This window comes from Sebastes umbrosus, chromosome 12 (genome assembly GCF_015220745.1).
Source record: "Sebastes umbrosus isolate fSebUmb1 chromosome 12, fSebUmb1.pri, whole genome shotgun sequence".
NCBI lineage: Eukaryota > Metazoa > Chordata > Actinopteri > Perciformes > Sebastidae > Sebastes > Sebastes umbrosus.
In genome coordinates this window covers 20,324,287-20,351,793 of record NC_051280.1, presented here as the reverse complement: position 1 = coordinate 20,351,793, position 27,507 = coordinate 20,324,287, and the positions used below count along the sequence as shown (strand labels likewise).

The 27,507-nt window shown below is 43.2% G+C and overlaps 1 protein-coding gene and 1 long non-coding RNA gene across 3 annotated transcripts in view; one reads left to right on the top strand and one right to left on the bottom strand.

Moving 5' to 3' along the window:
- Positions 1-27,507, bottom strand: part of camsap2b (calmodulin regulated spectrin-associated protein family, member 2b) — a 36,835-nt gene that overhangs the window by 2,722 nt on the left and 6,606 nt on the right. The window contains exons 2-19 of one of the 2 annotated variants that reach the window (XM_037788255.1): positions 27,075-27,334; positions 19,335-19,502; positions 18,159-18,245; positions 12,006-12,147; positions 10,787-10,926; positions 9,118-9,208; positions 8,872-8,976; positions 8,339-8,408; positions 7,960-8,235; positions 6,454-7,189; positions 6,202-6,348; positions 5,880-6,117; positions 4,884-5,067; positions 4,120-4,804; positions 2,306-2,442; positions 1,944-2,158; positions 1,759-1,858; positions 543-602 (exon numbers count right to left, since the gene is read on the bottom strand). In XM_037788255.1, the coding sequence (XP_037644183.1) occupies positions 543-602; positions 1,759-1,858; positions 1,944-2,158; positions 2,306-2,442; positions 4,120-4,804; positions 4,884-5,067; positions 5,880-6,117; positions 6,202-6,348; positions 6,454-7,189; positions 7,960-8,235; positions 8,339-8,408; positions 8,872-8,976; positions 9,118-9,208; positions 10,787-10,926; positions 12,006-12,147; positions 18,159-18,245; positions 19,335-19,502; positions 27,075-27,334 (3,841 nt within the window). The remainder of the gene's footprint in view (positions 1-542; positions 603-1,758; positions 1,859-1,943; positions 2,159-2,305; positions 2,443-4,119; positions 4,805-4,883; positions 5,068-5,879; positions 6,118-6,201; positions 6,349-6,453; positions 7,190-7,959; positions 8,236-8,338; positions 8,409-8,871; positions 8,977-9,117; positions 9,209-10,786; positions 10,927-12,005; positions 12,148-18,158; positions 18,246-19,334; positions 19,503-27,074; positions 27,335-27,507) is intronic. The other variant, XM_037788256.1, reaches the window with a different exon arrangement.
- Positions 1,204-18,895, top strand: LOC119499077. Its single transcript, XR_005209245.1, has 3 exons — positions 1,204-1,291; positions 4,564-4,566; positions 18,882-18,895. It is a non-coding gene; the product is annotated as an uncharacterized LOC119499077 (long non-coding RNA).

The following is a 27,507-nucleotide window of genomic DNA, read 5'->3' as shown; positions in this document are numbered from 1 at the left end:
CAGACATGCGCGCACACACAGAAAGAGATGTGGTGAAACAAGGTCAGACGCTGTGACACAATTCTCCAAACCCTGCCTGTTGTCTGGCATCACATCATACTGTACACACTCCGACGAAGCTGTGCAGCGAGGAACAGAAAGGCAGCCGAGCGAAGCAAAGTCTCAGTGCCGTCTTTATGGCTACTGTGGGCAGATGAGCTTGAGTTTGAAAAGGCAAACACACAGTGGCGAAGCGCAGAGCAGCCAGCATAGAGAAGAGAGCAAAACAGCAGCCTGAGAGCAATACTGCGAGAGGCAGAGAGAGGATGAAGAGCAGGAGAACTCGGGCGGAAACATCTCGGCCACGCAGGTCCCATGAACCTTATTGCAGACGGCAGTGATGGAATATGTCAAATCATTTGACTGTTGACACATCTGTCTGCTTTTATGAGTCTGTGTTGAAAGTGTCTAATGAAATGCAGGCCAGAGTTACATGGAGCTATTTCTACATGGAGTGCACTTCACTGTTGAAGAATCCCTTTTTGGAGCACCAGGCTACTAACCTTCCCTTTCTTTCTTTGGGAGAGCTTAGATAGAACGGGATATGGGATACTTTATTGCCTCTGAGGGACGTATGCAAAACAGAGAGAGAAATGAAGGGAGGGATACAAGAGAGTCGAGAGTGTAAGCCTCATAAAAGTCAAGAAAAAAATGACCTCAACATCAAAACACTCCATCAATAAGAATCAGTGCAGAGTACATCTGGGTGTGACACAAATGAAATATGGAGTGGGGGTTGTGAAGTTTTAAAAGTTGAATTGTGGGAGTGAACATCACAGTGGCGATAATACTGTATATGGATGAATGAATTACATTATTTGAAAAGGTGAAAATTAAAAGAGTAATTTTGAAACACGTTCTACAGTTTCTATAAACATACATAACTAGTGTGATATTGTTTGGAGCCTGAAGAGAAGGTACATGAAAATGAAATGCACATAAAAAGTGAAGACAGCTCGTAGTACCAGAAGTTGTCAGCCAACTTTAATAAGTTGATTTGGGATGAGAAAGGAGAGGTGGTAGGAAGGCAGAAGATGACACAACTGAGGTGAGTTACAGTTTTTTATACAGACCCAACAGAGAACATGATGGCTAAAAAGATTAGATAGGACCAACCCGCCACAAGAGTTAAACGTTTGCAAAGCAGCACATTGTGTACTACTTTAAAGGATGCAAAATACAAACTTTCATCAACTTCAAATTTGCTGTAAATGAATGGGATCATTGAGCCTTCATTGGAATCGGTAAACATGTGATAGTCCGCAGAAGTCTGCACACCAGACATTCCCCAAGGAGACCGCTGTTCTTGTCCCGTGTGAAACTAAAATCATCTTAATTAAATGATCTTAATCATGATGTTTTTTTTACTAAACCTAACGTAACAAGTAGTGTTGTTGCCTAAACCTAACAAAGTAGTGTTTTTTTGTTTTGTTTTATTTACAACGTTAACCACGTGTTTAAAACAGTTTAAAAGTGTGGTAATAATACGGGAGAAAATACGTTTCCCTCCAAACGTAATTGTGGATGCAGTTTAGTTGTATGGGAACTTAACTTTGTAGGAGACACGGCTGTTCAGAGGTGTACTTTGCTTTTTGAGTCTAAGAGGGTTTTATTGACAAAGACAGGTGCATGCAGAGTATTTGTTCTTCTTGTACTTCTATTTGTAAATCAAGGGCAAGGTTAGAGAGTCTAAAATCCACGCTACAGGCAGAGACGTACCTGTTGTTCTTTCTGTTGTTTGGCTGATCTCTGTCGTTGTCAGCCAGATTTAGAGACGCCAAAGAAACACTTGACACAGAGAAGCCTCGAGGACGCACCCCTGCAACACAACAAGGACAGGTCAAGCACGGATCGGCGGCTGTCATGCAGCGATAAGTGTGTGTCATGATTTGTACGTTGCTCACCTGTCGTTCTCACAGGGGGCGTAGACGACTCCATGACGTCCCTGTGGATGGACTTGGGCCGTGGCTTCTTCTTGAGGCTTCCAGATCGGGGCTTGATGACCTCACCCATGTCCTCGAACAGCTTGAGCTGCTTCCTCCTCAGAAACTCCTGCTTGATGTAGTCCCTCCTCGCCTTCTCGTCGTCCTTCTTCAGCTGCTCCTCCTCGGTTTTCAGCCTGGAAGAGGAGGAGGAGGAGACCAAAAATGATGTTGTACGACTGCACACTCAAGTTCAAAAGACACACGGTATGTATCGATGCTACAGTATAGATGTGGGGACAGTGTTATTATTGGCAAATAGACAGAGTGTAAGTTAGACAGACCGTGCAGCTTCCTTCTTCTGCTCCTGGTCCTGCTCCTGCTGCTGCTTCTTCTCCTGAGTCTCCTTCTCCCTCCTCAGCCTCTTCTCCAGCAGAGCAGCTTTCTTTGCTGCCATGTCCTCCTCTCCCTTCACGTCATCCTGGTGTTTGATCGGTGGGGAACACACAAGATACACAAGTCAGACTGTACATAGAGATATTTACACTGCACCTTCATGAGAAGCTGGCAGATAAGTTTACTTAGCTGATGAATTACCACACCGTGTATTAAGTTATTATGACAAATATCGTCCTAGTGTGTAATTATTGGAATCATGGCGGCGTTTGGTATTTGATGTGGCGTTAGTGTAATTAGCGTCTGTCAACAAAGCTCTCACATTGCTCTATAATCACAGCTCTAACGGTCCATGCATCTTGTTCTGGCTGATTTTTTTTGGCCCTCATGTATTATCTTTTATCAGCTCATAGTTCAACAGGCACAACACTGCACATGTTCACACAGTATGAGCCTCTTCCTGTCGCTGCTTATAGGCTGCTTACTGTATTATTAATGAGAAGTTAATTAACTAAGTGTACCAGTTGGTGTTATAGTTTTACTACCGTGCTTCCAAAACTGGGGGAAGGGCGTCATCAGGGGGATACAATGTAAGGTTAAAGTTAAGTTGAATAGTCCTTTTTCACAGCAGACATTTTGTCGTCTGACGGTCTCAGATGCGACTAATAAAATGATTAATTGCTGCACTGCATTGCAATAATTGTACGTACGGCGCCATCATTAATTTTTATTAGTGCCACTTAATTCTAACAAAGCAGACACTTTGTTATAAAAAGGAGCATGTTATTAGGGCCGCCTGTTCCTTTCTATGACTTTCTATGAGCTAAGATGGACAGACTTTTGACAGGAAGAAAAGAAAAACTGGTGATGCTCATCAAACCAACATATCAATCCAAGTCTATCTTGATCTTGAGTTGCAGGAGAGCCTCATGTCTTTTGTGTGTATTAACTATTGCCATTTTGGGTGAAGTTTAACCTGGGGTCCGCAGAGATATAGAGACCGCAGAGGTGTACTTTTTGTCATATCTCAGGTCATCTCATATCAGAGGTACTTTATTATATTACTCCAATTTTTCATGACTTTGTCAATCAATTTGTTTCTAATGACTTCATATTGTTGTTGATGTTGTTTTAATTACTGCTAAAAAATACAAATGTGTTAGGGTCCTGGGGAACCCCGGTCAAAAGCACCCAATTCTGCCCATGCAGTAATCACACACTATCAGGGAGGTAGGAGAACTCTGTCAGTCATTTTGAAGGAGATACAGATGCAGCAGACACAGATTTTCCTCATGTGCTCTGTCTATTTTCATTTTAAACAATATGCATATTAACTGTAACTTTCCTAAAATAATAAAACTCTGAAACATAACTGATAATGTTTTGAGAAGAAATAAGTTAACATTTTGCTATGATGGTTGCTTCTTACAGTAGTTTATTCTGGACCCCAGTTGGTAGTCCTTGTATGTTAAATATGTTGGTAGGATGACGGTTGTATTTCAAACATTTAGACTCTATTTCCACACAAAAAAGTCACTACAAGCAGTATGGAGGTCATAAAATATGGTAACTGAAAGCTAGTTAGTTTAGTTTATGGTTTAAGTTTATGGCTAAACCTTCAGCCCCTACCTAGATGTGTGTTTGACCAGCTCAAGTACAGAATTCAATTAATTTTACACATATTTTTTACATGGATCATCCTAGACTTTAGAAAGATATAAATGAATATGACTCTATATATAATAGTGTAGCTCCAGCTCACCTTGAAGAAGAATCCACAGCACATCTTTTGGTCTTCTCCTCCTGCCTTTCCATCTCCTTCGCCCTCCCCCGTCGTCTCCTGACCTCCTCCTGGAGGTTTCAGCCCAGACAGAGGCACCTCCACCAGGTCTCTCCTGTCCTGGGGGTCCTCCTTGACCCGGCTGCCTGTGGGCCCTTGGATCTCAGACACCGGTTGACGCAACACCTCTGATGACCTTGTTTGCTTGACTTCACCCTTCGAATGAGTCTTTCTCTCCTCCCGTCGCTCGTCTTCCTTCTCTTTGGCTGCTTCTTTAGTAGAAGGCTTCCCCGCTGCCTCTACTTTGTCCTCGGTGTTTTCTTTATTGTCCTTGGCCTCTTGGTTGTTGCTTGGCCCCTCATCGTGGCCCAGGTATGAAAACAAGTTCTGGGTTTGGTTGGGGGTGAAACGCCTCAGTCTGGGTAGGCTGTCCACTGAGGTGGGGGTGTTGAGCATTCGACTGAAGGGTGTGACCTTCAGATCGGTTGGTCGCGGAGTCCGAGGTGTCCTGGCATGGAAGGAAGCCGGCCGCCGCTTAATGCCAGCAGGGGAACGATTGGGAGCGCGAGGAGAGCCGGAGGACGAGAGGATGGGAGACAACGACCCAACCGAGCCCCGGCCTGATCCTCGGCCTGTCACACTGCTGCTACGCAACTCACGGAGCTGCCTGAAGGGAGAAAAACACACAAGGTCATGTATATGTTCACGAAAAAAAGAATAAATGAATATCTATCATGAAGCGATACCTGTGTGGAGACGGAGCAGGAGGAGGAATGACCCAGGCTTGTTGCTGTTGCTCTCTCATGGACATGATCCTCTCCTGCTGCTGGGCCAAACGCTGCATCTCCGTCTGCAGGAAGCCCAGCGACGTGTTCAGCCGCTCGATGGAGCGAGTGTACTCTGTGAGGTCGATTTCTCCTGGAGCCACACCTGTATCATCACATTACACACACAGTAAGTCAGTTACAAATTTAATATGATATGATTGTGGTGGTAATGAGGGAGGGGCAAGTGCTGCTTCTTCACTTTCCCCATCCAGATTTATCTGGCCAGGCTGAGGGATTGAACCTTCCTGTCTCCAGCCCGCTCCTCTAACCTTTAGTTCCACAGCTTCCCCAAATTAAAATGATCAATCGATTAATCAAAATTACTACACGGCTTTGTTGAATACTTGATTCTGATTGGTCAATTATGGCATTCAATGGTCTGTTATTTCTTTATAGCAACCGTTGCTATGTATAACAGACCGTTGCTATGGACGCATTTCTGATCGCGGACTCAGAAGAACCATTTTTGTGTCAAATTACTGATAACTGAAGAAGCTGTGTAATAAGCAGGATAATGTTCAGCGAGCGTCGGGGTCGAGTCGGGGTTTATTTCGCAACAATGACCAGCTTGCTGTACATAGTTGATAGATTATTTGTGATAAAAATGATCATTTAGGTGCTTTCACAGCTAATCTGTTTGGTTCTGTTTAAATGAACACTGCCTCTTTTTCCCATTTAGTTCAGTTAATTTAAGCTGGTGTGAAAGCTTTCGATCAAACTCCGACTGTGACTGACTGAAAAGGAAGTTCTCGGTCTGCTTCCAAGTGAACTCTGATGCGGTTTGTTAGTGGTCTGAAAGCAAACTGACCCGCCACAGGACTTTATGACAATAACTGTGATTTTTAGCATCAATTTTATACTTCTCCTGGTCATGAACTGTCAAGATCTTACAAGCGATCCGTAAGAGAGACTCACCTCCACCATCCTCACAGGGGGATTTCGGAGCCGCTCCGTCCGGCTTGCATCTCTCCGCCCGCTCCATGCTGCCCTGGCTGGTTCCCTTTGAGCCTGTAAGCGGCTCTGGAGACGGCGTTTGTGCTGCCCCTGAGCTTGAGCTGGGGCTGAGGGGGGCAGTGATTCCTTTTCTTCTCACTACGTTCAGAAAGGCTGTTCGGCCCATCCTCTGACGATGGCGGGTAAACGCTGCTTCCACCTGTGAAGAGAGCAACATGGTGTGAACATTTAGATTTAATAAAGCTATACTACTGGCTATCTTTCCTTGTCTATATCTGTTTACCTTCTTCTTCTGCGCTTCAATGGCTCTCCGTTTCTCCTCCAGCTTCATCCTCAGCTGAATCATCTCTGTGGCGATCAGGTGGGAGGGGTCTCTGGGGGAAGGTGTTACTGGAGAGGGAGAGGTGATTGGCAAAGGAGGCGTAGACAGCTAGAAAAAAGTGCAAAGATCATTGACATGATTATTGACTGCCTCTGCAACAAAGGTAGAGTTTAAATAAAAGAGGAATGAGTTGACACACAAAAGGACACAAACCTGGCAAGAGATGCTTTTTGGCAGGTGAGTATACGGCACATTGAGATCTGAACTCTCTGGTGTGGTTCCTCCACTACTCCTCCCCTCCAGCTTCCTGAACTTCTGCTCCGCGAAGCTCGTCATCCGGACCATGCCGCCTCCAGAGCCTCCGGAGGACGAGGTGGGGCTGGCGGTGTGGGATCTGGGGATTGTGGGTACTGAACTGGGACAGGGGCTGCTCCTGTCCCCTCCATCGCCCCTCCCACTCCCACCCTCTGGGTTAGCATCGCCGACCCCTCTTGGTCCTCCTTCCCTGCTTTTCTCCTTCTCTTGCTGGTCAGGCAGAGGACACGACCGGGTCATGGCCTCACAGTCTTGGTCCATGTCTGAATAGTCTCTCAGAGAGGAGGAGTCCTCATCCAAGCTCTGGATGTCCTCTGTCCTCACGTGGATGCCCGTGTCGACTTCGTCAGTGGACACAGAGTTGGGGTCGTGGTCGTTCAGCCGAGCCTTAGCTGCACCCGGGTCGTCTTCTTGACCTTCGGCCCCTGGAGGGTCCGGAGAATCTGCACCGTGGAGAAAGAAGCCGTTGTCTCCGTCCCCCACGCCCAGGCTGGCGTGGGGCCTTTCAGTGTCGTGGATGATCTTCAGGGCCTCCTCAATGCTCGGAGGAGTTGATGGGCTGATGTGGCCACTGTGGTTGCCATGGTGATTGTTGGAGCTGTGGTTGCTGTCTGGGAGGACTCCATTGGAGTACCTAGAAACAGGTTTGGGCAAATTAACGGATGTTTAAAGTAATAGTCATCTTTTTTACTATTTCTCCTGCTTACCCAGAGTCAGATAAACTACTGAATGTCCTTACATATTTTGATAGATTAGCTTTTTTTTTTTTTTAACAGAGCCCTTAAGTAACATATAAGCTAATTATTTTGAACTTATCTATAATAAAACTTTTTTTTCACTATTTTCTGATATTTTATAGACCAAACAACTAATCAATTAATTGAGAAAATAATCGACAGATTACTCAACAATGAAAATAATCATTAGTTGCAGCCCTACTGCGAACACCAACATGGATATAACTATAAATATAGGCTAATTAATACCCTTAACTTTCAACCTACCAATGCAAAATAATTCCACTGGGGTAAAAAAAAACAATCCTTATGACACTAAACAAACAAATGACCTAACAAATAAATATATAAATAAATTGCTTAGACTTCTCTCTGACTCTATAGACCTTTTCAAACTTGACTACATAAACATTATAAATGCGCTCCTTTGTATTTCCTGTTGTAATGTGTGTTAATGTAGTAGCTGCCAGGAAGTAAACTAGGACGATAGCTGTTGCCCTAGCAACAGATTGGCAATGAAAAGGTCTATAAAAGCCATCCATCCATTATTTCATATATGAAAACTTGCTGAATTTCCCCCAAAAAACAAAACTGTGCCTTTAAATTGACAAAACGGCAATTTAGAGGATAGAAGTTTCTATTATTTAGAATCATCCCTCTGCTGTACCTGCTTTGGTTCTTGACTGAGAATGTGTTGTTGCGCTCCAGGGGTTTGCGGGAGGTGAACTCGTCATCCTCCTCAGGTATGTGTCTGCTCTGGCCGTTGACATCGACGGGCATGAGGGAGAGGTGGCGCTTCATGCCCCCTCGAGATGCATAGTGAACTTTGAACCCGAGACCGTCGCTGCTGGCGGAGCGGGTCATACCGCGCGGAGCTTCACAGGGCGACACGGTCGGGTCTCCGTCCAGAGGGATCTCAAAGGAGATTCCCCGAGAGGAGGAACTGAGGGAGGAAGGACATTTATTGTGAGATTAATAAGGAAACCACTTCACATTTGCAGGTCAAGGAATCTCATCTGCTCTAGTAGTGGAGTTTAGGTACAAACCGTTTTTCTTTGGGCCATGTCCCAACACAGCCATCCACGTACGACATGGAGGTAGACCTCTTCATTATACCTGTTACAGACATAGAGGAGCTTCTGCTTTAGATTCAGGAAGACAGAGGCTTACATACGTACACAGTGTAATTGAGAGTACTGTCTGCTTATTTCAGGTTTGATTTTTCCTAAATAAATGATACTGTATACTTAATAATAGGTATATTTTCAAGTGTGGGGCTCAAACTTTGCTACTGCATGTATCAGCCACTAGAGGGCCTCTGGTTTCAAAACACATCCACACATTCTTCCACTGTTCTGTATTCATGCCCCAGGTAACTGCTAATGATTTTTCCTAAAAGCACCACACAAGTAGGCTATGTGTGTGCAAATTCAAGAAAGTAGAGGAACAACTTTGTCTGTGAAAGCTGTGTTGAAAAGAATACCAAGTTGTATTTACAAGCGAGAGACATGAACCAATCCACGCTAGCATTGTGACATCTCTGCCCGCATGAGCACTAAAGACAGATTAGATATTTTACCCTGTGCAGGGACGTTCTCTGGGCTGTCAGGTCTGTCTGCATAGCTCTGTTTGATTGGGCTGGATACAGGAGCCATATTTCTACAGGATGATACGGGCTCACAGGCTGCAGAGGGAAACACACGACAGATACTCAACATTCAACTGTAACCTTGAGTTAATTATCATCTGTTAGCATGCAAAACTATCATCATCGTCATCACAGTTAACAGTAGCATGCTGATATTATTGTGAACTTGTTCTGTACCGTTCGGGTCGAAGACTCTGGGCTGCACAAAGGAGGGTTTAACTACTTCAAACCACCAGAAAAGCTCAGCCATAAACACCAGGTAGTTACTCTGCAACCCCACACACACACACACACACACACACACACACACACACCTTTGTGGTTAATGTTGCACTCATATATGTAGATATTTATTAATGTCATTAGCACATTTGTCTCTTTGAGTCACAGCACTGCAAAGATGTTAGATGAGCTTGAACATCATACAGCATTTTGACAGATCAGTGAGGTCACGGCCTGCAAACTGTTGCTAGGTAACAGCAGGCTCAGGTGTGTGTGTGTGTGTGTGTGTGTGTGTGTGTGTGTAGTTGAATATTAGTACATGTTTCATTGTCTGAGTGGTTTAATGTCAAACCCATACGCCTCTTGAAAACTGCCAAAAACACCATCTGGGGTTTAGTTTAAATATGTCACATGGGCACAGATGGATGCAGAAAGCAGCGAGCGAGCAGCCCACATCAATGATAAATGCATTCATGTTATAAACAGAAAGACTCTGGGGGCCTGTACAGATGATTTCATCGGTAGGAAACCTCTTGGTTAACACACACAGATCAGTTTATTGACTTTCTAGCAGGGATGGAAAGACAAAACAGATTCCTATGAACTGGAGCTTCATCTTAGACACACCAGAGAGAACTGCTTAATGGCATAAACAACATTTCTTTCTGTGTAACATATTAAAGCACACACACTGGTTGAGAATCAGTGGGCAGTCTATGGTGAATGGGCAGTGTGCCAGTCTCTTTAACTGCTCTTCATGGCCATTTTTCTCCTTCTTTCTCCTCCCCTCATTTGCCTACTTGTAACAATTGTACCACTACACATTCACTATAAACAACATAGTGAATTAAAAGGAAGGGAGAAATACAGAGCAAAGAGTGCACAATTGTGAAAAACGTCTGCTGAGTTGTTTTGAAGAATGGAAAGTCCCAGTCAGCTCGGACCGTGACTTGAATCCCAATGTTTCTACCCACGCTCCCCGCATACTATTTACCCACACTGGCTCTAATGTCTGGATGGCACAGAGACGCTTTTTAAATTGTACTTTATTAAACAGAAACAGAAATGGGGAGATCTCCGCCTGAGGAGTGAGCGCATCAGCAGTTGTTGTGGTCTCTAAAGATCACAGATTTTATTGTTTGATAAAAACAGAGGGGATGTGGAGGGAAGGAGAACAAGGGAGGCAGGCGGGGACGGGTCAGGACTGTGAATCTCTGAGCAGAATCTGTCCTCTATCTGAGAAAGAGAGGGGGGGGTATTTGGCTTGCAGCGTCTGTACTAGGAAAGCACCATCACATGCGCACACACAGGCTGTCATATTTATTTAAACTGGCAGCAAAGCAATACCCACTGTTGCAAAAGGATCTTTATGTCCCTGCTAATACATCCAACAAACCCTGTGAGCACCAAGCCTGCTCTGCTCACACAGCTTTTCCTTGCATGACTCATTTTTGCCTATTTGTAATTTCCCGCTCTAACTCTCCTTATTCCCCAAAACACTTTTATTTTCTCTCTTTCTTCAACTGAATCCACATGATAAAAAAAAAGCACTTCCCAAATCCTCCACATACATTTCTTTTTTCTTTTTTCTTTTTTAAATTAAATATCTGAATACACTCCTTACCTTTATGGATGCGTGTGCGTAGAGCATATCCTCCAGGCTGAAGTGGCAGCAGTGGTTGAGGTTGTTCCTGCAGAACTCCTGCACCAGCTGGAGGTTGTACAGACTGTCGGCCAAAGACATGGTCTCCTTGAGGCAGATATCTGCTCCGCCAGGGGAGGGGTAACGCACACCAACACACAAGGGAGGGGTGATAGCAAAGGCCAGGCAGGAAGACAAGGAAAAGATAAGGCATAGTTTATGTTTAAAAAAAACAGAGTAGATGAGAACAAAATTACTCTACTTTACCCATTAGTATTTGCACCATATACAGTATCTGATTTGAATCACTCAAGATCCTTGAAACAGTTTACACAACACAAGTTTTCAAACTCCTTCTTGGATGAATCATCAGGATATCTATCCCCTGACGTTACTGTAAGGGCGGCCCACGCATGTGTATAATGTCTGACAGACAAACCAAACATTACAGCAGCTGATGTCATTCTGTTCTTTACTGTACTTCTTTATTATTCTTAGAGTAAATCAAGCTGCCAGCAAGAAGACCTAAATTAACTCGCTTCCACATCTGGTCCACATGTGTACGAGCGCCCCCCTGTGAACTACATTCAATCCCAAGAGCCTCTGAGTGCCGACATGAGAGTTGTTTATCTTTGAAATAGCGTCCAGTTACTCCTCTAACGGTTCTTCGTCACGTAACCCCTCGTGACCAATCACAACCCGACCCAGGGCATTTTTAGAAATGAGGGCGCGGAGGAAACAAGTCTTTGTTCTCTTGAATCCTCTCTGCCTCACGTGTCTTTTCTTGGGTCCTTAACTTACATTTATATGATTATATGTGACCACAGAAGTCAAAATAGGGTCCTTAATCTCTTGGTTATGTTGTTCTCCAAGATTAGGATTAGCCTATTGGAAAAAACAAAAGACTTCTATGCAATCATTAGTTTTTATTACTTTCTTATAGGCAAAAAGCCCTCAGAAAACAAGGGCTTTGTTTGAATCCCCTCTATTCAAATGTATGGTTGTAGTTAGAGCAGCAAGAGCACATAAGAGCCTCCTTTGTGCTGTCAAGTTGAGGCTGAAAGTCATTGTGGTTAACTCATTGCGTGCCATTTCTTTCCTATTTCTAATTGTATAAGTGAGCTGACTTCAGTCTGTTTACTTTGTGGAATAATCACAATAAGAGAAGGTGTGGTTTACAGAGTGAGGGGTCGGTTCCCACCTTCCAGTTCGACGGCCCGTGGGCAGTAGAAGTGGAGCAGAGCCGTCAGGGCACAGCCGTCTGTGTTGTCCTTCAGCAGGTTCTCCACCAGGGGGAGCGATGGAGCGCTCCTCTGCTGGGCATTCTCCCTCCTGTAGCGAGCCTGAAACCATGGCAACGGCACAAAGTCATCACCTACATGTGTGTCATCGGGGTGGATATGTACAGCTGGCTCTGTGATTGTTGGTGCAACATCTGCAAAAACACTTTTATCTGCATGCACCGGTGCACAACTCAATCAAGTGTTAATTACAAGCATGTAGGGGCGGGGGGGGGGGGGGGGGGGGGGGGGGCTTCAGGCTCAACTCATCATATAATGCATGTTAGATTCATCATGCAAATAATCAGATTCAATTTCTAGAATTGTATTGTCTTAATCTTAAACTTTAAGGATAAATGCTCCCTTTGATTGCTTGCGAGTAACGGTTAGCCATTTTGAAGGAGAAAAGAAAAAAAATGCATGTAACAAATGAATTGTGTTCAGGATTATATATTTTATGGGAGCATGTGATTTAAAGTTTAATAATAATTTGTGTTAGTATATCAATCCTTTTCTGTCTCTCTGGGCTTGTAAAAACCAAATAGACAATACTACTACATATGTCTTCAGAGCAGCAGTACTCCCAGTTTGCCCATAAACACACAAGAGGGGCGTCACGAATGCATTTTACAAGAAGAGATACGAAGGACGCTTTAAATCACAGCAGCTCTCACTGTCTGACTGCCTCAGTCTGTGCAACAAAATGTTGTCCTTCACTAGATTTGGTTTGTATAAACAGGTATTATTATACATCTTAGACAGTTTTTTTTTCACAGCAGCCTATTTAAATGCATACAATATAAGAAAAATGTAACTTGTCACTGTTTTCAATGCACAACAGAGACAATAGGCATCCCAGATCAAACAAGAAAATGGGTTAACAATACCAGGGAAGTGGCATTAGTTCCTTATATATGCTATATGCTCTTCCAGTTAGAGTTTCCGACACTGAGGCTGATGCAAGTTTAAAATGTTTACTATATCATTCAATCAGATTCCTAGGAATGTGGAAACAAGGGCTGGGGTGGGACAGGGTGGGAGGTATCTGACCAATGCATGATGGGGCTCAGGGCCACATGCAGAGATTTGGAGGGGACAATGTGAAGGGTTGTATCCTTGCAGGTTTGGGATTAGACACAGAGGAGGTAGATGGTGGTGGTGGTTGGTGAGGAGGGGTTCTTCAGAATGGAAGGACTTACAGGTACTAATCTCCAGTACCATTTGCTAGGAGACTTGATGGTGGATGATGATGGGACAACAGCAGGAGAGAGTGGGATAGGCGTTAGGCCGACAGCAAAAAAAAGTTTTGCTACTACAGCTGAGACTGGGGGATAAACCCTCTCTTAACACTAGCACAAAGAGTGCATGCTATACTTGACAAAGGCTGCACAATCCCCTAAATGTAATCATCTTGACAATAACTTCTTACACATAGCATTACATTGCAAACCAAAAAATATTCTCAACAACAATGCTAACATGCTGATGTTGATTACCATGTTTACCATCTTAGTTTAGCTCGTTCGCATGCTAATTTGCTGATTAGCAGTAAAAACAAAGTACAGCTGAGTTTGATGGGAGTTTTGTAGGTATTTGGTTTAAAGAAAAAGTCAAAGGGGGTCACCAAAGTCTGTAGGATTAATGCTCTGGGGCAGTGATTCTCAAAGTGGAGTCCGAGGGGTCTAAGTGTTGTAGTACAACTATGAGGAGACCATTGATGTGTGAAGTCATTTTGGTGGTACTACACTGTGTAACAGGGAAGTTAAGGAATATTTTTGTAGCCACTCTTCTCGGCGTTGCTCTTTGTAGACGGTCCCTGAAAACTCGTCTCACAGCCGGCTGCGCAGAGAGACCAATGTTATGTGTCCAGCTCGGAGGACGGCTCGTTTTGATTAAAATGAGCTTGTAGCTCGTTGTCTACCTTACTATGGTTATAAAAGAGTCGTTGTTTGTGTTTTAACAATGTTTCGGTTGTGAGTTATTGATCCAGGAAGTTTGAATCTGTCAATATCTTTCCAACTTTACCAAAGACAATGACTTGACTGTGAGGAATGATTAGACAGGTCATGGTGTCCGAGTGAGGGAACGACTTTCTAACTTGAGGGAACGAGTTCATAATAATTTTCTCCTGGGGTCTAGGGGGGCTCCGTACATAACAAAGACAATAGAAGTGTAAAAAATGTCAAATAATTTCGAGGGACAAACATGAGGGTGTCCCTGGTATATTCTCTATATTGTAAGGGATCCTTGGCAGAAAAAAGATTGAGGACCTCTGCTCTAGTGAACACAAATATCTGTACAAAGGTTCATAGCAATCCATCCAATAATCGCTGAGATATTTCCTCAAACGTGAATCTGCACATTTCTTGGCCTCTGTCCAAAACATTTCACCTCATTTTATTGGAATCTGTTGAAAGGTGAAGAGATATGTTGGAAACTAATGAACAGTCAAGAATGGGACCTGAAACTTCACCTCCTGGGTGGAAGTAATCAAAGCTACGAGCTCACATTCACACAGTACCCACACACTAAAACACTGAGCACTTAGTCATAAGATCAGTTAAAGGTTTTTCACACCGTCCCAGAATAGATGCAACCAGACTGAGAAGTGTCTGTGCTCATCCATTAGTGTGTGTGTGTGTTTGCACGGCCGTATGTGTGTGTGTTAATTATCTCCTGTGAGTATGTGAATAGACTTCTGTTGAAGCTGATAATGCAGAGAGGGAGCAGTGTGATGGAGCGTGCAGCAGGAAAGCAGCTGACTGACACCGAGTGTACAGTGTATTCCTCGCACTCTTTAAAAGACCTTCCTCTTCCCTCGTTGTAACTCTGACAAAACCCAGAGTGTGTCTATATGTGAGTCAGTGTGGGATGGGTCACACACCCCCATGTGCATTATCAGCTTAACAGAGCAATCGCACTAAGGCAGCGATTACTCTCACTATATACAGTATGACACAAAAACACAAACAATGAGCGGCGGAAAATGTGCCAAGAAACTCCCGCGGCAGATAAAAGCTCCTTCTAAACTGATTCGGCCACTCGTGACATCCTGCAGCTCTTTGAAGAGAAAAGTTATTTAGCTCCATTTGAAGGAACAGAGACACACTCACCATGTGACCATCTTACAACCTGTTGTATGTAAACAGTTTAATCTATGACAACGTGTGTTTTCAGCCATGCTCGAATGGTACGATAGCTCAGTGAGAGGAAGTGAAAAATATTAGTTATCAAAAGAAGATCACATAGAATTGACTAAATGTGTGTGATTTGGTTAAAGAGATAGTTCAGTGATACAGTACACTTTCCCAGAGTCAGAAACGCCTCAGGACAGACCTTTTTTAATGTATTTGGTGTAGTCTGAAGTTACTTCAAACAGCAATATTAGGCTATTTTGGCTCAATTGTTGAGCGTCTATAGGGTCAAATAACATAATCATGATCTAATAGGCATCCAGGAATTGAGCAAAACTAAGCAAGTAAACTACAGGGGGGGTTAGGGGACGCCTTTGTCCAAGGTTTGTCTGAGGGGAGACCCACGGCCTCAGATTTTGAAAACCCCTGCATCAAAGGTACGGCTGTCCCGAATACCATTTTTTGGGCTTCGAAGTTTCGGTGAGAAATATTCAAAAGCTATTTAAAGCTTTGCGGCGCAGCAGACTGTCATGTTCTTCTGTCTGTCTGTCTCCATCCCCCCCATTTCAGTGCCACTGCAGCACTACTGTACACACACGCAACTCTACACACAAAATCAGCGATATCAGTCTGAGAAAAACTACTAATAACTAATGTTGAATATGTATAATGAGTAATGTATTCCTTATTTCCTGGGCTATTTGGGGATTTACACATTATTATTACTACATACTTATATATTTAAAAAAAAAATAATCTAAAAACAAAGCATTCAATAATGATTTGGAGGTCGAATGCCATGGCAACAATCAAAGCTTCGAAGCATTCAGTCCCATGGATGTATTAAGAGAACTGGATACAGCGCTGGAGGCGGGGCCCCGTTCATTCCTATCAAAGCTGCTAAGTGGCGCATTAAGCCAAAATGGCTCGACTTCCAACTTTTAAAGTACCCGGATCTTCCTGCGATCTTCCGCATCCATTGGAGCAGCATATGGAGCAGGCGCAGTAGCGTCCGCTCGGTCACATGACTCAGTCACGGGGTCACAGCGGTCATTCCAATGGCATCACGTGACGCACACGGAAGTTGTAGTACCACCGTTTGGTCATTAAAATAATTGGCATCAACGACTGGCGCTCTTCCTGGGGGCCTGGTCAGTCCTAATTAGAGGAATTGCCATGAAATTTTGACATTAGCATCCCCCTCAAGATGAATTTGAATAACTTTGGTGATCCCCTGACTTCATCTAGCGCCATTTTCAGGTCAATTTCTCAATTTGTCCAACAGTTTCGTTTGTATTTAGTACCAATTTATAAAATATGAACTTAGATGGTATTCCTAAACATCAGCATGTTACCATTGTCACTGTGAGTATGTTGCCATGCTAGAATTAGCTCAAAGCACCCCTGCGTCACAGAGCAACTAGCCTGGTTCCACACAGGTTCGCTCAATGTCAGTAAAGGTATTTACACGTTCAGCTGAATCAGAGTTTCAATCAGTGTTTACCTCTTTGACTCTATTGAATTACAGGAAGTTTACCTACCCCTTCCCGTTTGCCACCGTTCTATTTTTGCCTGTGTACACACGCTCGCAGTTAGATAATACTTCTTTTTCCATTTTTTAACCTTCAACCTCTGGTCACTGTTTTAGAGCACCGACCCGAGGGCGAAGGTCGTGACCTGATAAGGCCCTGTGCTGCAGCTTCGTGGTTAAGTGAGTGGAGGAGGACGATGGCTGACTGTTTGTCCCAGCAGACTGACTGGTTGTGTCACATGGACCTTACATAACTACAAGGCCTGCAGGATGACAACACTGCCTCTGTCTGTCACTGACTCCCTTTGGCTACAACTGACAAAGTTCCTGAGTGTCTCTCTCCATGTCTCCCACCCGGGGTGTCATTTCTCCCCGTTCCCCTCTCTCTGATTTTCCCTCCTCACTTCTCTTCTCTCTCTATGTCTGTCTCACATTTCTTTGTCTCCTCTAACAGCGGTGTCTCGACTCTTGCCAACATTTCTCTGCAGCTGGTCTGAGACTGAGTTCATCTGTTCCTCTGATTTAGAGCTCTGTGTACTGTACTGTATGTGTGTGTGTACATATCATGTGTACTGCTGCGTATGTGGACGCAGACATGTGCTTATGTCTATGAGTAAAAGTAGGAAATATTTAAAATTTTTATATCAACAAAGGAGACAAAACAAAAGTTTGAGAAGCAGAAAATACAACTTAAAACAAAAGTAAATTAGATACAGATATTAAAGAGGAAAAAGTGCTGTTTTGCTTCTGTTTTTTCTTGCTGTTCTTAAAGGAATACTTTGCTTTAGTTAAATGAGAGTTAAATGACAACATTGATATTTTCATATCTGAGAGTAAAGTTGAGAGCTGTAATCACCAGATTAGTTTAGTTTAGCCCAAAGACTGGAAACAGAGTCCCAAAATACACCTCAAGAGCTCACTAATTAACACGCTGTATCGGTCTCGGTTTAATTCGTACACAAACAACAACAACATTTGGGTGCAGTGACTTCCCACGTAACTCCTTCTAAAACCACAACCACTGAGGGGGGTAGAGCAGGTCGTCTTTTAACCACAAGGTTGGTAGTTCGATCCCCGGCTTCTACTGTCCACATGTCAAAGTGTCATTGAGCAAGACACTGACCCCAAAGTTGCTCCATGGGCGCTTTACGGCAGCCCACTGCTCCTAAATGCTTAGGATGGGTTAAATGCAGATGGTCAAATTGCATGTTCCAAATAAGATATTAATTGTTTATTATTGAGCTTTAGAGGTGCTATTAGGATGATTTTGAACTTTGGACAGAAACAGGCTAGCTGTTTCCTCTTCTTTACAGTCTTTACGCTACCTCTGTACTTAAAACACAGACAAAATGTTGAAATACTCTTTTAAACACCCTGTTATTCTGACAAATGAGAGTTAGTGTTCTTACTTTGTTTGTTGTTACGTTTGACTCCTGGAAGGAAGCCTCTCTCAGCTTTTGCTCTTCGACAAGGATGTCCCTCAGGTGTTCATTCACCTGGGGATTCAGAGAGACAGGCAGACAGAGATCAAGGTCAAATTTCAGACAAGCATTTTGTGCACACCGACTGAATGGTGAGTCTGTGGTGGAGGAGGGGAAACTTGAACATGAGAACAAGAGGGTCCACACATCAAAGAAAAAAACACCTTTCACCACCACCTCGGCCCATTAGACGCTGATGCTAAATGTCCCTGTAACCTGATACACAGCACGCAGACGACTTCCGACTCAAGCACAATGTAGAAATAACTTCAAAGATTACTCTAATGATAGCACTTTTTCCTTTAAAAGAAATCACCCTTTTTACGATTATTGCTATTCTGTCTTCGAAGGTTCTGTACAAACAGTGATGTTGTCATTTTGGCTTGAGGATGCATAAGGTCGCCAATCAGCCAATCCTAACCATGGCGTGCTACACAGACAAACAATCCCCCATGTGTTTAATTTAATGTGTGTCTGTAAATGAATCCTGCATGAGTATCTCCTGGTCTTAGGACTGGAAAAGACAGCAGCGAGCCTCTTCAGCAAGGAATGTCAGCTATCAATGTACATTTAATTGATTAATTCACACCATGCTGGGACTTATTTCATTATTTTAAAGAAAGTAGGCTTAAGGCAACATCATATTTTGAGACAACTGTGTCAAAATTCCCTTAAAATCTCCTGCAAGATCAGTAAAAGCAACTTGAAGTGACTAAATAGTCTGTAAGATGATGAAATAAAGTAAAGCTTCAATCACAGACTTAACTACTGCCCTCTTAAAGCTTACAGCCACTCCCGGTCTGACTCTACCCTCCCAATCCTGCTTTAGCAGACCAGAGGAGTTAGGTTTAGTTATCTCTCTGGCATGATGACATGTGGTTGATGCCAGTTCTTCATCTAGTTCTCTTGCAAACATATGCGATTTTGAACCAGCGGTGGAGGAATAGAGAGCGCTGACACACTTTCCAACCTCTCGTGTCTTCTATATCCATAGTAAAACAAAGAACTGAGTGTCTCATTGTAAAAGGCTCAACCATGTGTACAGTTGTTATCCTCTGAAATGAGAAAACACCTGAACGTGCTCCTGTGTGTGCATGTGTGTACCTTGTTGATCCAGGTGGCGATGGCATCCTCGGTGTCATAAGGCAGCTCCTGGATGTGTGAGGGTTCAGCGGAGGAGTACCTGTTGATGCAGGACATCACCCTCTCCACACTCACCATCTCCACAGTGTACGCCATCATCAGAGTATCTATGAGCGCCAGATGGGAACTCTGTAGAAACATAAGAGCAATGCAAGGATTTACTTTTTATTTTCCCATTTCTTTCCAAAAGCATCAAACTGACAATCAAAAGCCTGAATTTATATGTCCATGTTGTGCTTCTCTGTGCTTCTGAGCATCACATTGACTATTCTTTTAAGGACAAAGTTGCCAAAAACTGTTGAAACAGAAGTTTTCATTCATTAAAAGATCAAACGTTTTGTTCTCTTGAAAGAGAAAAGATGTGGAAGTCTTAACCCTTTGGATACAACTCCAAAAGCCATCTGAAGCAGCATCTACAGGACAGCAATCATGATTTGACAACATTAATTTAATAAATTTCACACATCACCTCTGTCTAAAAGGCTTTTTAACCCTCCGACACGTATCCTCCTGTACAGTACCTCACTTTCAGTGTGTCAAACCTGACAAATGCCTCGAAATTGTGTAAGGAACCTACTCAACGAGGCAAAGGACAGTACAAGCGTGTCCCCTGTGCATGCAGAAACTTTCAAATATATTATGCCTTTTTTAAATTGAGTTTTAATTGACAGTAGAGAGATAAGAAATGAGGGGAACAATATGCAACAGAGGTGTCCAGCTGGACTCGAACTGGGACCATTGCGGTTCAGGGTCTGCACCTTAAACCCCTCGACCAGTGGTTCCCACTCTTTTTCATATCAAGGACCCCTAAACTGACACAAATTAGACCCCCATTTGATAAAAAAATTCCCTGGGTCCCCCATCTGAATGGATTTTTGCTTTTAGATGTTTTATTACAGAAAGTGTATGAAACCCATTACCAGAATAGTCATACATTCTGTCACTGTGTTACTTATGGATGGAATTATAGTGAGAATAAAGTATTCCCCTTTTTGCAGGGGACCCCCTGGAACCTCATCGAGGACCCATGTGAGTCCGCTGACCCCACTTTGAAAACAACTGCCCTAAACCACCAGCATCCGTAACAAAGAAACAAATTCTCAATTGATTTTCTTTAGAATCACACTGGCTTTATTTCCTTTGTGAGGATTTGTGTTTGTTAACTTCAGCTGGAGCTCAATAAAGCCACTGTGCACTATGTAAGCAAGGATCTTGCATGTGCCACACACACTTTTGTTTGCTCAGCGTGTAGTATGTAGCAGGCCTAGTTCACTGTAGCTACTCACAGTAGTAAAACACGCTTCAAACCTACTACTGCATGTCTTGTGATGTCAACTGAGGCAGTTTTTACGGACACCAGGAAGTTGCTGAGATGTCAGCTGATTAATCCTTAGAAAATCTGATCCATCCCTCTGAAACACACTTTATACATCTGTACATGTAGAACTACTTTTATAGTGCACACATTACCTAACGTGCTTTTACCAGCCACAAAGCACACAAAGCTTGACATTCTCCTGGCCTTTCTAATCCCATTCCAGGCCGGTCAGACCAACAGACCTCCTCTTCCCTTTCCTGTCACACCACCGGGTCAACTCAAAAACATTTGCGCTCTGTGTGTACGTCTGCGTGCAACCTAACTGAACAAACACCTATAAAGTCAGGTGCTCCGTGATGCAGGTGACTCACACCAACAGACACAAACAAGCAGTGAGACCTCGTCCCACCGCAGCCCATACAGGCCTCCATTCATAACCACGCAGCGTCTTGTAACAGCCAGTGTGACCGAGTGTTTCCCCAAGAAACCAACTACTGATCCAGCGGCGCTACGACTCTGGACTGCTGCTGGTGCTCAACGACTGCCAGTCTAAACAGACAGCGTGTACCGAAGAAATACGGCGGTTAGAAACAAACTCCTCATGGAAATAAGTGCTGAAATACGTGAATAAACTGGACTTACGTGTCACCTGATGTCATAAATTTGTCCTTTACTGAACAGTTGTTTGTAGACACTGATGCAATGCTGACCTGTATAATGATGCATGCAGGTGGACAAACAGTATGTTATATTGAATGCCACAGCTGTAGTGTATTAAATGGGTAGACAGGATTGGAGCCTGATATTGAACTGTCTATGAAACAGTCTGCAGACACTGTTTTGAATTCCTGCATCTTCAGGATATTGCCAGATATTTGACATTCCCCTCCAGATGTACAGTAGCCGGTCTGACTGACAGAGAGACAGAGAGACGGAGAGGGGAAAGGAGAGACAGACAGAAAGACAGAGAGAGGGAGAGACAGGCCGAGCAGCTTGGACTGGAGCTGGAGATCCAGAACACATGATTTTCATGAAAACCCACTGAGCTTTTTCTGTGATTGAAGCTTTTCTGAACTCATTTGCATAAAACCCCCCTAAATCTTTAATGCTGTTAAGAAGCTTGTGAAGGTGTGTGTGTGTGTGTGTGTGTGTGTGTGTGTGTTAGGCGAAGAAGCAACATGAATTTTAAATGATAATGACAAGTAATTTTTTTAATTTCTGTTTCATTAGGGTTTTTGTAAATTAACATCTGCATTAAAACACAAAACATGGATCACAATTTTGTTTGCCTACTGTATTTAGTGGTAAAAGTTTGACTATCATTTGGCAAAAGTGTTTTGGGACTTTTCTAAGTCACTGTATGAAAATTATTAGAGGGCGATTATGTATTTTTTCTTTTTGCTGAGGGGAGGGTAGAGTATGTTTTTGGGAGCGCAGGAGAGGGTCTTTTAGAGTAGTAGTATAATATTATGACTGTATAGTAGTGACAGTGTGTAACTTGTCATTTTTACATTTATATTTGAGCACAAAATAAACAAACAAGCTAAAGCGTGTTAATTAATGAGCTTTAAGGCCGCTACACACTGTTGTTTTTTTTTGTGTAATTAATTTGCATGTCAATATATTTTTGTCATGAGTACTTTCACACAGAACGCAAATATATAGCGGCGCAAAAGCAACGTAATTATATTTTATTTTTCTTTGGAACAAGATCGATTTTCTGAGCTTTCACACTATGAATAAAAGCATCAACCAATCCCGTTGTGTGTAACGGGTTGAGTTCGGTTGAGTTGCGCCTTTATCTATGAAACAACAACACAGAGGCTCTGTAGACCGAACCATGATGGCAAACTTTATTACTCCTTTCAACCTTGACAAAGGCAGCGCAGACCAGACACACCCCTTCCGTTCTTACCTTTCACAATAAAAGCCCTAGACATATAATATTCACAGGCGAGTATTTTGCATTTTCGGGTCGTGTATTCGTCACACCCTAGGTGTGTAAAGGCCTTTAAAGGTGCTAGTAGGTAGAGTTTTAAACTTTGGATAGTGCCAGGCTAGCTGTTTCCCCCTATTTACATTTTTTTGCTAAGCTAAGCTAGCTCCATAATTAAAACAGAGACATGAGTGGCATCAATCTTCTAGTCTCACTGTGTGTGCATTTCCCCAAAATGTGAGACTATTCCTTTAATAACACTTTTTAAAAATGGCACATGACGTTCAACACCTCTCCAGACCCAAATCATTTTCATACAGTCCCTAAGTGAAAATAATTTTGTTATTGCTACCATTATTAATTATATTATCATTATCTAAATTTCTTGACAAAGGTCAGAGGACTGAAACTTGGATGCTATTTCTTTTTTTTTTATCAGGTTATTGTTCCTCACTGTTGTAATGGTTTGTCTGTGTCGCTGTTTTCTCCCTGTTTCTAATAGGACATTGTATTCAGATCTAACATGCCCGTGTGTATGTACAGTATATACTGTATGTGTGTGTGTGTGTGTGATATGTACATATAGTATGTGAGTGTGCACGAGAGACAGACAGACAGGTTATATGGAGTCACTGCTTACAAATCTGCAGACTGTTCTCATATCCAAAGACAAAAAATCACTACTGTTGACACTACCAGACGGATTTAAAAACCATGTGCTGTCTCGTATCCCTTCACAAAGACCTTTGGGGTGTGTGTGTGTGTGTGCGCGTGTGTGCGTGTGTGTGTGTGTGTGAGCACAGAAGCAAGTCTAAACCCCTCATGGTGACAGACACGCCTTATAAGGCTGTAGAAATGGCAGATGCTGGTCATAAAGAGCTGTAAAGAGCTGCAGTGCTCACATGCACGCTCTCTAACGGGAGCATCAGTATTCATCACTACTGTTGTATGGCTGCATGAGAGTGTGTGTGTGTGTGTGTGTGTGTGTGTGCCCTTGATCAAAGGCATCTATAGGAAAGCACAGTACAGCTGAGCAAACAGATAATGAAAGTAACCTCTTCCTCCACAAACATCACAAGTGTCCGTTCAGTGCAGGTACACACTGAGAAATGACCTACGATCTGAGCAACACCAGTGTTTTTATTGTACAACTTTACACCTACATGTCTGGCTCTGTTGAGATGTTGAGATTAACTGTTTGTCCCCTAAAAATAATCACCGCTATCGCTATCTTTCTCACACACACGTCCATAAAATCCTCCCAATCTCTCAGCGCTGTTCGGCAGGAGGCTTTTAGTCGGAGGGTACACGCCCCTCTGCAGGAAAATTCAATTACCGCTACGGCTCCCTCGTCTCCGTCACTTTCTTCGTCTTAGTATTTTAACACTTGGAGGGCATGCATGTGCGAGACAGAGAAAAAAGTGAGAAAGTAAAGCTAGAAAAGGACACACAGGTCTTGTGTACACTGCAGGAGGTCTGACAGCTCTTTGGAGGTGTGTGTGCATGTGTGTGTGTGTATTGTGGGAGGGGGGGGGCTCTCATTTGTGCACCAGACATGCTTTGACTCACTGTGAGACCCCACCCTCCACAGTGCTGCAGTAGTGTACATCACGTCTTCCTCCTCTCCACTCCCTGCACTCCGCTCTTCGTCTCCCTTTTCGTCCCCTCCTTTCCCCTCTTTCCAGATGGTCATATTAACAGAGGGCCTTTTCCACTCGTTTTCTGGCACACACGTCGTCCCGCTCGCCAAAAAGGCAATACCTTCCCTCTCCTCTATCTTTCCTTCCCGCCTATCCCCATCTACCCCTTTTCCAATCGTCCTCCTGTAGACTTCCACATCCACCCTTTCCTCCGTTCTCTTGCTCTAATTTCCTGCTTCCTTCTGGATTACAGCCAAATGGCAGCCCCCCCTAAACTCCATCTTCCTCCCCGTTCCCTCCTTATCTCTATATATCCATTCGCCCTCTGACAGACTGTTTCGCTCCTCCTCCTCCTCCTCCTCCTCCTTGACACGAGTTATTCTTCTGTTGCACAGTATTTGGAAAACCATGAGGTCATCATTTTCACCGCAGATATACCATAACCCAAAATGAAAAGCCTCGACTTGAGCGTGACTGAAATGATCCTGCTGACTCCGCAAATAACACACACAGGCAGCTCTTGTGCAGCAGAACCAATCTAATGAATTCAGAAGGGCACAGAGCTAAAATGAGGATGGACAGGTTAATGTGTGCTACACAAATGAAGGTCAATAGTCGTAGGGAGACGATGGGCTTCGGGCTCCATTTGTCTACTTAACACTGCCACTAAATCACACAGAACCAGAGAGACGCAGAGAGAGATCTATATGCACTTTTATAGGTGAGAAAGAACATGGGATCATTAAGTGCCGCACTCATCATTCCCACCTTCATGACATCCTCAGTCAATGAGTGACGTAGTGAGAACAATCAACCATAAAAACGCCCTTGACTAGTGACTTTGAATTATCCTCTCGAGCACAAGCAACGGGCAAATGAAATGAAACTCGGTACAGCCTGAGAAAGAGAAACATGTGAAATATGATAAAGCTACAGTTAAATATTCAGGAGATAACAACATCCCGGCCTCATTTAATCCACAGAGATAAGAGTTCGGATGAGACAGAGGTAGGAAAGGATAAAAAAAAGAGACCATGACAGATGTGGCAAACAGAGTTGAGGAAAGACACAGTAAGACAGACAGGGAGACAGAGCGCACGAGAGGGAGGGAGGGAGGGAGGAGAGAGGGTGCACTGCAATGCAGACACCTTTTAGCGTCAGCAGAAGTGCCCCTGACGGTCTCCAGCCATGCGTGTGCTAACAGTGTGTCTGGATCTGCTGCCACAGACTCTCCCTTCTTAGACTAAAACACCGTAAATGAACTCTTCTGGGGCTCAGAATCGAATCCATCCTTCTCACAGTGCAGTAAAAGGTGGCGGTATTATGTTCAACAATGAGCTAATCAATCGATCAGTCAGCCATCGGGAAATTATGGACAGTTATGATAATTGCTTGAGTCTAGAGCTGCATTAATGGATTAGTTGTCAACTATTAAATGAATCGCCAACTGTTTTGATAATCGGTTTGAGTCATTTAAAAAAAAAAAAAGTCAAAATCTCTGATTCCAGCTTCTTAAATGTGAATATTTTCTGGTTTCTTTACTCCTCTATGACAGTAAACTGAATATCTTTGAGTTCTGGACAAAACAAGACATTTGAGGACGTCATCTTGGGCTTTGGGAAACACTGATCAACATTTTTCACCATCTTATAGACCAAACAACTAATCAATTAATCGAGAAAATAATCAACAGATTAATCAACAATGAAAATAAACGTTAGTTGCAGCCTTACTTGAGTCATTTCTCAAGCAAAAATGCTCCAAATTAGCTCGTTGTAGCCTCTCAGATGGGAGGATTTTCTGCTTGTCTCTGTTCAATATTATTGTAAATTGAATATCTTTGAGTTTTGGACTGTTGGTCGGAAAAAATTAGCAATATTAATACATTTATTTGGCATTTGTCTCTATTTTCTGATACTCAAATATATCTAGACTAAACTATAATCCCCAACACAAAAAATAATGAATTTTCAGATTAAGATCAATCAATAATTATGTTATTATGTTCTTCCCTCCAGTGCTGCATACTGTACTGACAGCATACTACTAGAATACCTCTAAGGCATCATGTTCGCCCGGAGCTGTCTAATGACACACAGAGACCCAACAGTGAGTAATGGGTTGCTATAGGAAACCCGTCATTAGCGGTTGTTTTTCTCTCAACAGGACAGATCTTGGGAGGATGGACTCTAACAGTCGGACACATGGAGCCGTCCACGCAAACACACTATCATATAACTCACTGAGACACGGCAAAGCACACAGTTACACCCACTGTTATTTATCAAGCATCTGCTGCTTCAAGCTTCTCAAATGTGTCCATGTGCTGCTTTTATATCGTTGTAAAGGTTATATGTTTGGGTTATTAGTCGACTAATCAGTCGTTTTGGTCTTAGTCGACTGAGATTTCTTTAGTCGATTAGTCATTTTTTATGCTGAATGACTTATTTCCAAGAAATTTATGAGCACATCTCTGGTAAACACAAGATTTAAAGTGGTGCTTTTATGTGATTATTATCGTTTAAATCACCTAATCGATTATTTGACAGACCTAGTTGTAGTCCTGGTTTATATACTTATGCACTTACATGTGTGTGAGCATATGTATGAATTTGCAGTTGAACAGATTGAGATCTAAATCCAGTGATCCCATTTCACACATCGCATCACCATGGTTACTAAATTCATTTTTAAGTGTGAGTGTGAGAATGTCCATCTATATGCAGTACAGGAAAAAAACATGCAAAAACCTAAATTAGACTGTAAAATGTCAAATCAGCAGGATGTTTTCAATCATCCCCACTCACCATGTGTATAGGCGTGCTGGTCAGGTCTCTCTCGGTGACCAGTCGGTCCTGGTCGGTGACGTACAGGCCTTTCTGAGCCAGGGCCTGGATGACGGCGTTGTGTCCCAGTAAAGGTTTGACAGCATCGCTGCGGAGGATCAGGCTTCCCGCCCGGCAGTAGAGCTCAGCGGACTGGAGCAGGCAGGCCACCGGAGGCTTCAGGTGCTCCTGGTTGTACTGGTCCCTGTATAGAGGCTCCACCAGCTCCTCTGGTACCGCATCTGAGCAGAGAGGAAGACACAGAGTATATGGGTTAGAGCTGATATTGATCAATGCATCTCCAGAGAAGCAAACACTGCATGCATGCAGGCAATAAAAAAACTATTATTCTTTCTTTTACTGCCTTTGTTGTTGTTGCTATGGCACCCCTCCTGTACATTGTAGCTCAGAGCCT